This window comes from Vigna unguiculata, chromosome 8 (genome assembly GCF_004118075.2).
Source record: "Vigna unguiculata cultivar IT97K-499-35 chromosome 8, ASM411807v1, whole genome shotgun sequence".
Lineage (NCBI taxonomy): Eukaryota > Viridiplantae > Streptophyta > Magnoliopsida > Fabales > Fabaceae > Vigna > Vigna unguiculata.
In genome coordinates this window covers 20,911,142-20,923,420 of record NC_040286.1, presented here as the reverse complement: position 1 = coordinate 20,923,420, position 12,279 = coordinate 20,911,142, and the positions used below count along the sequence as shown (strand labels likewise).

Below are 12,279 nucleotides of genomic sequence, written 5' to 3'. Positions count from 1 at the left end.
TGACTTGATATTCCCCATGCACTTGCCCGACCATAAGCCGTGAATCGGTGTTACACTTCAGCCTTCGAGCTCCTAGGTCCTTTGCTAGCCTCAGGCCAGCGATCAGTGCTTCATATTTTGCCTGGTTATTCGACGCCTTGAACTTGAATTGTAGAGAATGGTCGACCGTGAAGTCGCCCGGTCCTTCGATGACAATCCCCGCTCTTGCGTTAAGCTTATCTGACGAGCCATCGACGAAGAGCACCCACGTTTGTTTCGACGGGGAGGTCGGCCCGTGGAGTTCTACTGCGAAATCTGCCAAGTGTTGCCCCTTGACGGATCCTCTCGGCTCGTACTTGAGACCAAACTCTAACAGTTCAACCAACCAAGTAATCATCCTCCCAGCCAGGTCGGGCTTCCTGAGTATCTTGGCTATGGGATGATCGGTGCGGACGATCACCTGGTGGCTTTGGAAGTATTGGTGTAATCGACGCGCGGCTGTCAATAGCGATAGGGATATCTTTTCTATCAGTTGGTATCTGATATCCGTGCTCTGCAATACCCAGTTGATGAAGTACACCGGTCGCTGCTCTGGATTTTCCTGCACCAGGGCCGCATTGATCGTGTCGTCCAAGATTGATAGGTATAGCTGCAAAGGCAGTTCCTCGACCGGTCAGATCATTATCGGGGTGCTACTGATCATCACCTTCTTCATGATCTTGAGAATCGGCTTGATCTTCTCTTTTAACTTGGGTAGAAAGCGCGCAAGAGACGTCAGACGCCCGGCCAACCGTTGGATCTTCTTAAGGTTTTTGGGACTCCTCATCTCAGTGATGGCAGTGCACTTGTCAGGGTTGGCTTCGATCCCTCGGCCGGTCAGCATGAACCACAGGAATTTGCCAGTCGGCACTCCAAATACGCACTTCTCCGGGTTGAGACGCATGTTGTACTTGCGCACTTGGTGGAAGACCTCCTTGAGGTCGCGAACGTGGTCCTTAGTCGTCTATGATTTTACAACCATGTCGTCTACATATAGCTCCATGGTTCGACCGATCTGCCCTCTAAAGACCCGATTCATTAGCCTTTTGTAGGTCACTCCAGCATTCTTCAGGCCGAACGGCATGACTTCGTAGCAAAAATTGGCTCGATCGGTGATGAACGTTGTCTTAGATCTGTCCGGACCATACATAGGGATCTGATTGTACCCTGAGTATACGTCTAGAAAACTCAAGAAATTGTGCCCCGAAGCTTCATCCACAAGCCGATCGATGTTGGGCAAAGGGTATGTGTCCTTCGGACATGCCTTGTTGAGATCTGTGAAGTCCGTGCACATCCTCCACTTCCCGCTCGCCTTTTTCACCATTACCACGTTCGCCAGCCACGTGGTGTACTTGATTTCCTTTATGAACCCGGCCCCCTCCAGCTTCTTCACCTCCTCTTCGACCGCTCGTTACGCTCCTCCCCCATCTTCCTCTTCTTCTGGGCGACCGGTCGTGCTTCTTTGAAAATCGCTAGCTTTTGGGACATAACATCGGGATGGATTCCCGTCATGTCGGCTGATGACCATGCAAAGAGGTCTCAATTCTCCAGGATGATCGCGCCCAAGAGTTCTTCCTCGTCCGGCTTCAGAGTTCCCCCTATCTTTGTGACTTGGCCCGGCTGCGCCCCGATCAAGATCTCCTTTGTATCTCCGCCAGGTTGGATCTGATCCTCGGTGTTCGTTTAAGGGTCCAGATCAGTCATGGCGACTTCCGATCGGTGCTATTTTCTGGGGCGGCTGTAAGGGGTGATCCTTAACCCAGCTGCATAGCACTGCCTCGCGATCTGCTGATCCGCGTGCATGGTGCATATCGTTCCCCTATCCGACGGGAACTTCATGGCCAGGTGCAGGATGGAGACGATCGCTCCGAAGGCATTCAAACAAGGTCTTCCTAGCAAGACATTGTAGGAAGTGTTAGCTTCAACCAAAAGGAATTTAACCCTTACCTCCCGACCGTCCTTCCGCGAGTCAATCCTGGTGCGGAGATCCAGGTAGCCCCTTGTGTCTACCCGCTCGTCCGAGAATCCGACGATTTGTTCGTTGTAGGGTACCATCAGGTCTTCGGACAAGTTCATTCTCTGGAACGTTTTCCAGTACAGAATGTTGACTGAGCTTCCCTGATCTACCAGGACCTTCCCAATCCCATACTCTGCTACTTCGATGGAGATGACCATCGGGTCGTCATGATCGGGGTCTGGGGCTTTGAAGTCCTCGTCGATGAAGGTGATAGGGGGCATCGATCACACCTTCTTCTCCACCAGGTGGACCGACTTGAGCGCCCGGACATGCCTCTTTTGAGCATATGAGCTTAATCCTCCTCTGGTGAATCCCCTTGAGATGGTGTTGATGTAACCCCTTAAGGGTTTGTCCCTGCTCCGACTACGACTCCTCCTCGGGCTTCGGTGTGCCCTAGATGGCTCCCTCCTTCGCCTATCGGGCTCTCGCTCTCGCCGCTTCTCCCACTTGGTTGGGGCCTGTCTTCGTGTCGGGCTTCGTTGGGGCGGTCTTGCTGAATGTACTTCTTCAAGTGCCCTTGCCAAATTAGCTCCTTAATCTTGTCGCGGAGCGTATGGCACTCCTCCGTGGTATGGTCGATCGTTCGATGATACTAACAATGCTTGTTGTCGTCGGCGTCAGGAGGTAGAGGCTTCTGTCTGGACGCTGGAAGTGAGTCGGCACTGAAGGCCTCTTGCAAGATCTTCGCCCGGGGAACGACCAAGGGGGTATACGTGGTGAACTTGGGCGTTTTCTTCTCGTTGGGTCGAGCAAGGGTTTGCTCGGTCGGGGGGCACTTTTTTGTGATGCTGCATCTTCCTTCTCCCTCTTCTTCACCCTAAACTCCTGCATGTCTTCCATCTGAATGAACTTTGCCGCTCGCTCCCTCATCTCCTCCATCGTCTTTGGCTTCTTGCGGCTTATCTTTTCTGCGAACACGTCCGGCTGCAGTCCGTATGAAAAGTGATGCCTAGCGATTTTGTCGCTGAGGTCTTTTATCTTGACCGACATACGGTTATACCGATCAAGGTAACTCCTCAGCGACTCCCCGTCCTCCTGGCGGATGTTGACTAAGTTATCCACCGTTAGTACAGCCGGCCTCAGGGGGGCAAACTGCATGCCGAACCTAGCCTTCAGAGTGGCGAAGGAGTCGATGTTGTTGGCCGGCAGCTCGGAAAACCACCCTAACGCCTCTCCCGTCAGGGAGGTCGAGAAAACACGACACCAGATCAGGTCGCTCACCGCATGGAACATCATCTGGTGGGTGAACACCCGCATGTGGTTGTCAGGGTTTGTCGTTTCGTCGTACTTGTTGAAGGTCAGCATCTTCCATCTCTCGGGCAGCGAGGTCTCTAGTATGAACTGGGTGAAGGGGAAATTCCCCGAAGCGTGGATCGGTTGTCGGGAAAGGTGTCCCCCCTCATTGGCCCCGGAACTCTCAGCCATCTCGTGGGAAACATTCCCCTTTGACACCTGTGTCCTCTCCACCCGCGGGGGTTGCAATTGTGCTTGACCCGTGGGAAGGAGTCGGCTTTCTATCCTCTCGGCTTCCCGATGTTGCTGCACCCTGCTCAGTCGAAGCGAGTCGGGGATAGTGGGGGTCGAAGGGATGGCCTCATCCTTTCGTCGAAGGGCAGCATTTTCCTCTCGCAGAACTTGCATCTGCGCTTCGTAGTTTCCTTGCATCTCATCCATCCTCTGTTGCATCGCCCTGATCATCTCCCTTGTGTCTGCCTGATCGTCCGCCATCCTTCCTCCGTCAGCATTGCTGGTTCGATTTCTTGTGGTCACCATAAGGGTGTATGGTCTATAGGCGACTGCTCGGCCCCACGGTGGGCGCCAAAATGTTTCAGGTGTAGGGACCAAGCACCTACTAAAAGCCACTTCAATTTTACTCCTTCCTTCTTTAAATCTCCTCTCTTCGTAATCTACGATAACTTCCTCACCAAGAAATCTTCCTCCTCGCTCGATTGGTTGAACAGACGATCGGGGTACCTGTCTAAAAGGCTCTGATGCTTAAGTCAGTTAATGGACCGATCGGTGTATAGGTATAACTGCAGTAATAAATGCGAATTAAAGATCCCTACCAACCTACCTTTGGGCCCTATTTATAGTTTCCGGTGTGGGCTTGTGATTAGGGTTCCTTAATCACGGCCCAATGATCCTTTAATCAAAATTACTGACTTGTTTAATGTTAATTAATCTAGCTGACTGGTCTCGTTTGGCCGATCGACCGATGGCCGCTTGACTAGGTTGGTTATCTTCTGAGTTTAACAACCTTAAGTGAATAATTAATTTATATGGTCGATCGGCTGATGATCATACGTAAGGCACTACGCGAGTCACCTATGAGACTGATCGACTAATGGATCTCCATGGGTTGATGCGTGATCGATCTGGGGACCGATCAACCGATGGTCCTTTACGAGGTAACGCGTGATTCGTCTGTGGTACCGATCGACCGATGGTCCTTTACAAGGTAACACGTGATTCATATGTAGGGCTGATCGACCGATGGTCCCTGGTGGGATAGCGTGTGATTCATCTATGGGATCGATCGACCGATGGTCTCCTGTGATTCCTCTGTGGGATCGCTCGACCGATGGTCCTGTTGATTGTACGTAAATAATATTTTTTACGTTTTAAAATTTTATATAAATTTTATAATAACTTATAAAATGAGAACTTTATGTATCATTTATCCATACCACACACAAATGTTATATATTTTTGGATAAACTAAAATTTAAAAATAAATTAATAAATAAATTAATAAATAAATAAAAATTAACTATATAAATATAAATATTCATATAAAAATAACCATTGAATAAAGAGGTTAAAAATGTTCAATTTTTTTTAAATGTTTAACAATTTTCTAGTTATAAATGGTAGAAAGAAGTCAAATTGAAAAACAAAACATTGATCTTATTTGATTCAAACTTATATTAATTTTTTTTATTAGTATCTTTCTCCCCCACGTAAAAAAGCCACGATTGTTTTCCCTATTTTTGGGTTGCATTTACTTAGGCTTCATGTATGTTTCTTCAACGGTAATAAATTATCACATCTAGTCATCAACGACTTTGCAGATGACTCAGTTTTGTTCCACTAGAAGTCCACAACGATAACTTTTTCTGAGCACTTTTAGAGCATACCAGGTATCTCCTCACTTTCCAAGTTGACACACTAACTCAACAAATAAAAAGATAACATTCTTACAAAACTAACATAATCAAAAGAAACATGTCAAGATAAATTATAAATAAATAAATAAAATATAAAATATATTTGTAATCACATAATCTGATCAGAAAAGGACGGAAGTCGCCTGAAGAAGTTTGCGGGAATAGACGGCATGTCGTCGCGGAACCTTGGGTGGCGAAGGTAGTAGAACCCAGCCACCAACACAAGGCCCCTAAACGGCACCGCATAGAACAACAACGACATCATCAAACAGACCACCGTAAATATCCCCGTGGCACGTGGGTCCCGCCAGCTAAACAGCGCTTCCAAGCGCTCCCCCTGTGCCGCCACGTCACCCAGCAGCGTCTGCGCCCTCCCCGCTAGCGCGCGGACCCTGTCATACCTCATCTTAACCACCTCCGCTGGACGCGTCGTCGGAAACCCGTCGAACTCCTCGTCAAGCTCGTCCAGGCTCACCATGTCCACGTATGACATCCTTAGATCCATGTTTTCAGGGACCCTCTGTCGGAAACGAAACCTCAACAGTAAAATCAGAAATGCGCACAGGAATACAGTTGGAAGCACTAGGTATGGACACAGTACGGTCGCTGCAAGCAGCATGTGGACCAGAAGCGTCATTGGAGGGTGTACCCACGTGCGGATCCCATCCACCCAACAGAGTATCGTCGCCGCACGTGAGAGGCATCTCACCACTCTAAACCAGTTCGCCTTGCTACGCCTCATGCCCCACATGTGTGTATCAGAGTCCAACATGAACTGAACAACTTCCTGACCCAAAGCCGGTTCAGACCGGGCCAGCCTCGCGGTTACTATCCTCATGGCTGTTTGGCGCAAGATGTCTTGCTGGGCAGGGCCAAACGGACGAACGTAGTGCATTCGTGGTAAAATTGGGCTTGCGTAGGCCTGTATGAGACTCAACCATGAAGAACATGAAAATCTCACAGCAATCTCTATCTCTCCCATTCTCTTCGCACCACCTGGCAACAAAACGACCAAGGAGTACGAGTTTGCGTACACCCTGTTTGTCTCTAGTGTGGACAACCGCACACGAACTTTCCCTATTCGACAGTCTTTGTTAGGTTTTCCGTCTTCCCCAGGCTTGTATCTCCCATTATCAAACACTCCAATGGTGAGCACCGTGCAAGGGTCGTAAACATCCCAAGTGTATTGTTCGTTCCATCGCGGGTTGAACTGGTCCATAATAGTTCGTGTTCGGACCCACTTGGGACCGTATTTGGCCACAACGAAAGCATCTGTGGTGCCATGTGTTCCATCAATGGTCTTGACAGGAAGAAGGTTGGTCGCGCCACGAATCCCAACCTCTAGCAAACCGATAGGAGGCTTTGTGAGTTGTTTTGCCGAGGCTCGAACGTCACTGGTTACATGAGCAGTTTCGTCTATCACGTGATACCCACCTTCAAGGCATACTCGGACATGAATCCTGCCTGCATACGAACTGCTCTCGTCTTCGCTGTATAGGTTGAACCATCTGGACTTTACCTCAGTTTGATTATCCGTTCTCCGCTCAATGGTTGCCACATGGACTTTCGCATGTCCAACTGTTTTGGAATTTGACACATCCTCCACTATTAAAACAAGAAATGGCTGAAACGGCTCGGCTGCTACTAACACGAGGTCTTCATTCCACGTTGGGTTAGCCGAGCCGGGTGAGGTTCTACCTGTTTTAAAAACCTGAGCACCCAGCTGTGCCTTTACGTGGAGCTCTGGAGTTCGAACCTTAGCCTCGGATTCCGAACCTAATTTCAAATCCTGGGTTTGGATGACCGTTAACCTCAGATACCAAAGCTTGGGAGACAGATACACTTTGGCTCGTGTCTCAGGAATCAAGCCACCGGAATCGGACAGCCAAGCCTCCTGAAAAGCCTCGTCAGCCTGAGAACCGATCCAAACTGCGAGCATGACATCATTTCCCGGCGTGGTTTCTGACTCCAGAGTGTACCATTGCGGAGCCAGCGGACTATCCGGAGGAACTCTTCTAGGCACCTCTTGCAGATCAAAGGATACCGTCCCGAGACAACTCTCTCTCTTTTCTTCCCCTTCTTTTACCTCCTCTGACCAAACGGAAACCTCTAACGAAGTCGAGTTAAGACCCTCTTTATCGAAGGCGAAAACCTGATCCCAGTCATTGCTCTCTTTCTCGCTTTTAGTCTTCACGCTCCGCGTACCAATCAAAAGATTCGCGTAAATGCTGGAACCAGTTTCCAGATTGGCTCGCTTGGTCTTGACGACTCGAACATATAAAAATGGCATGGGATCTACGAGGTCGTAAGCACTGCGGCTCCGATCGCTACTCAGAGAACGCAGTTCACCATTGCTCACATTCAGATCTGCACACTTTAGAACTTCGTGGTGCCTTTCATTCCCCTGCTTCGGCTTCTCTGTCTGCACAATCGAAGGATTTGACACCTCCTGTTTTGGAGACGCCGTTTCCTCTGGAACCTCCTCCTTTGGCTTTTCTGCTGCTGGTTCATCTTTTGGTTTATTTTCATCTTGCTTATTTTTTTCTGCTTCATCTTCCTTTGTCTCTCCTTCTATATTCCCGGGCGGCTTCTCCTCTGCCACTGGTTCTGACTCTGCTTTCTGCTCACCTGTGTTTTCCGCTTCCGGTGGGTCATCCACGTACCAAACTTTGAGACCGAGTTCTCCTTTGATCTGAGAGAACACGCTCCTCTTCTCTAACGGATAGTACGCAACCGTTTCGGAACCAGACTTCACAAACGTGGTTCCGGATAGTTTCACCTTTCCTAGAAAAGTGCTTCGTTTCCCTGTTTTCTTGTCGTTGTAGAGATTCACCTCTAGTGTTTCCGAAGCCATGGAGTCTTTATCATGGACAATGAATTCGAGCGTCTCGTCCCATTGAGGATTGAGATCTCTCGATTTCGTGTTTGTTCGCCGTCGCTGGCCGTCGAAGTCCACAATCGCGTAAGCACTCGCGGTTCCTTGACCGTCCTTTGGCATGAGGTTCTTGGCGTTGCAAACTTGGACCATGAGCTTCCTTCCAAAACTTTCCCCCATAGATAAATCTGGTGAATTGAGAAACAGAATAAAATTAGGGTGAAAACAGATGGTTTCTGGTTCTTCTTCTATTGCTTAGGGTTGTGTTGTATTTCTCTTTCTTATTTGAAAGGTTTGGCTGAACAGTGAAAAGATGAACGGTCCTTTGGGGAGAAGAACGTTTAAAGAGGCAAAGCGAGGAGCGGGAACACGGGGAACAGAAGTGCCACGTGGCAAAAATAAAAAGCCAAGATAGCAGTTTTAGCAGTGAATAGTAACGTGTGAACAGAGTCAGCGTGCCGGCTGAGATACATATATATATAACATTAATCTTTTGGACCGATGCTCCAACGGATTCCTAGATTTTAATTTTTTTTATTATTATAATAAATAAATTCTTTAGATAAAAATTGATTACTACCATATATAATAAATAATAAGTATTATGAATAAACAAATAATCTATTACAATAATAAATGATTACTAAGAGAGCATAATTTGTATTAAAAGTTAACATTGCATAATAGTCTTTCACATTAAATAACTTTGAATATTAAAACAAAATTCATATTAAGCATAAATGAATATCAAATTCTAAATTGATACCAAGAATTGTTATAATAAAAAATTGAGTGTTTTCTTTCGAAGAAAAAAACGGGAAGAATTCTTTAAACTCTAAATAAATAACACAAACGATAACATATTTTTGTATCTTAATTGTGAAAGTTAACATTTTATTTATAGGTAAAATAATTATAAATCATTTTCATTCTTCAAAATAAGATAATATTTGAGTTATAAGGATAACAAGTTAGTATGAGACTGTGCGTATGCACATGTCATTGTTGTTTTGTATTTTTTTTAATTTCTATTTTGAAAATTTATATAATAATTATTATATTAAAATTAATAATTTATTTACATAATAATATTTAAGTATTATAATTATGTGAATAAAGAGTTTGACAATGAGAAAAATTAAATAATTAATCACAATTAGTTTTCTATAAAAAATTAATAAATTATTTTAATATTGATTTTTTATATTAAAATAATGAATTACAAAAAGTATAATGTGATGAATCAAACAAATAATTTACTAATATTATTATTAATAATAATAATAATAATAATAATAATAATAATAATAATACAAATACTAATAATAATAATAAGATTAAAATTTAATATTTAGATATGAATTTGTTTATTTTAAATACTAAAATTGACACTATTGATTATTGACGTATAGTAGTAAAATAATATTTTTATATGATTAAAATTTATAATTTAACTTTTGAATTATGTTTTATATTAAAATAAAATGTGTATGTACAAGTAGTAGTTAAAGTAAAATCTAGACATATTAAGCAACATGACCTGTACAAAATAAATATTATATAAAGTAGATGTTATTTTTTTTAAATAAAAACATATGTAGATATAGCTAGCTTAAAAGAAAGAGGGATATTAAAAATGTGTATGTATGAGTCATTATTAAAGTAAAATGTAAATTTATTGTGTAATATGATTTTTTAAAAATTAAATACAATATGAATTTGATATTAAAATATTTTAAATAGAAATACGTAGATATAAATAGCTAAAAAGAAAGATGAATATTGAAAATCTGTTAACGAATGAGATTAGAGAAAAAAAAGTATAATACATAAACAAGCAAATAGATATATAGAGTCATAGATTTTTTTTTTTAATGATAAATATTAAGGTTAAAAAATAATATTTGGATAGGAATTGGTTTGCGCTAAATTATAAAATTGATATAATAATTTATTAGTAATGTGTAATTATGACCTTTAAAAACATTAATAGAAAAGTCAAGAATAATGTCATGAGGATTTATAATTAAATAACCATACACTAATCAGAATTGACTAGCTATCTTTTTCAGCAATTAATTACACAGCTAGAAATAATTTTACTTTGTGTTAATTTTTCTTAATCATCACAATATTTTCCTAAATTTGTTGAGATCTTAAGCAAATAGGTTTGGTTTTAAGATGGCATAAACCCAAACACAATTATGTTTTCCTTCAATGGAGTGGGACAACGATGTTGAACTCAACTACGATAACGATGCTTCTTTTTTTCTCAACGTAAATGATAACGACTTCCCTGTCCTCCAGAATCATGCATGTGACTTCATCGTCACTATTTGTTTCATTATGTAATCAAAGAGAGAGTGTTTTTCAAATTTGTTTCATTATTTTTCGTACTTAGAAATCTAAAATGTTACTCCACTCTCTGAAAAACTAACTAATATAAGTTGGTAAAAAGTGAATTCAACAAGTTGATTTGTCCGTATAATATGTTGATTTCACTTGACTTAAGTGAAAGCAATCGATTGAATAACAATTCAACTAATTGAATACATTTTGCTACTCTCGCCTAGGCGAGACAAGCTCATTGTTCCACGCCTACAACACTAGAAACAATCCCACACTTCCATACAGTTCATTCACATACGAACATAAACACTTTCCAAATCATTTTGAGCATGAAACAGATAGAAACAAACCATATATTTTAAAAACGCGAAAAGACCTAGCTTCCCTTACTTGGAAAATGCTAACTCAAGCGAATGAGATCCTTAGCGGACTAGCACCTAAAGCGGAAGCAAATAACGGAACTGAAAACAGTAAGGGATGAACGAAAGTGAACTATGATACAGACTAGCGTAGAACCAAAACTTGAAGAAAAGAAGGGAACGCAAGAGAGCTCAACTTACTTTGAGAGAGGGGAAAATAGGGGAGCTCACTTAAACCCTAGCAGAGCTTGCTGCTGTAGTTCTAAGAGGGGAAAAGGAAGCGTTTTTCTAAAAAGTGACAGAATGAGAGTGTTATGGTTGGTTTAGGGTTTTGGGCACCCTATGGACAAGCCTTAGGTCCAATAGATTAGGACAAACCTTTAAAATTTGGGGCAAAATTTAAGTGGACCTTACAAATAGGCATCACGTCATAGTGATAGTCCATCTTGGACACTGTTCTGTTAACTATTTTTACGGAGTTAAGGAAAATGACCTAATTGAATGAAATTTACGACATTTATGACCACATTGAAAAGAAATCTTAAAGTAGGACCAAATTAAAAAAAAAAAGTTAATCAAAAGTAGGACCAAATTAAGCCTATTAAAAAAAAAGAGTTATATATAGTTAGTGTCATCGTAGAGTTGACTCGGTTGATTATATTAGCATTCAACATTAAGCACACTATATAGTGTCACCTAAACTAACACTAATCCAACACTAATACAAATATTTATTCATTAAAAAAATTAAAAATAGCTTTATGCTTTTTAACTTTTCTTCAAAGAATTTTTTTTTGTGTTGTATTAAAGTTGGTTTTGTAACACCCCATTTAATTAATAGCAGAAATTAAAGGAAATGTCACAACATAATAGCATAGCAGCACAGTCTTATATGTTTTCCACAAAACACCTCACGATAAAACAAGGCATACCAAGACGTTAACTAAGCGGATGCGGGAAACCAAACAGAAATAGAAGTTTAGTGGGTAGCCAAATACATGGGTCGTGGCCCCCAAAAGAAAGCTTAAAACAAAAGGAAAATCCAGCCCAGATGGCTAAGCAGCGGAGTCACCATTCCCTTGTTGACCACGAGGACCTCGACCATCTGCTCCCATCAATTTAGTCGATGATCATCGCAAGAAGAAGAACTGCATACAAGATAACCAGACAACAAACAGGGTAAGCTATAGTAAAACAGTTCATCAAGTAGCCACACATCAATGCACAATCCAATATTTTATATATATCACCCAAACATGTTCTGACTTCACAAACAATACACTAGACCCTGACTTGACTCATCCGGATACGTATAGTCTGGTCGAATTCAGCGAATGCTTGCACTTGTGGTGAATACCTCTGCTCACCCCCGAGCTGCTCAACCCCGAGCTATGTGTCACAAGTGTTACAATGAATTAATCCCTCACCACAAGGTTAGCCCTTAATGAATTTTGGGCCTCCTGCTACTCTCACCACAGGAGTTAGTCCGCTCTA

General features: G+C 42.7%; 1 protein-coding gene across 1 annotated transcript; it reads right to left on the bottom strand.

The window, feature by feature from the left end:
• Positions 1–5,040: 5,040 nt before the first annotated feature.
• On the bottom strand, positions 5,041–8,485 carry LOC114193403 (FT-interacting protein 7). Its single transcript, XM_028083180.1, has one exon. It carries the CDS (start codon positions 8,255–8,257, stop codon positions 5,312–5,314), a length of 2,946 nt encoding a protein of 981 aa, XP_027938981.1. The 5' UTR covers positions 8,258–8,485; the 3' UTR covers positions 5,041–5,311.
• Positions 8,486–12,279: the final 3,794 nt, after the last annotated feature.

Excerpts from the sequence above, each read along its gene's own strand:
- LOC114193403 (XM_028083180.1), bottom strand. The coding sequence starts at position 8,257 with ATGGGGGAAAGTTTTGGAAGGAAGCTCATGGTCCAAGTTTGCAACGCC.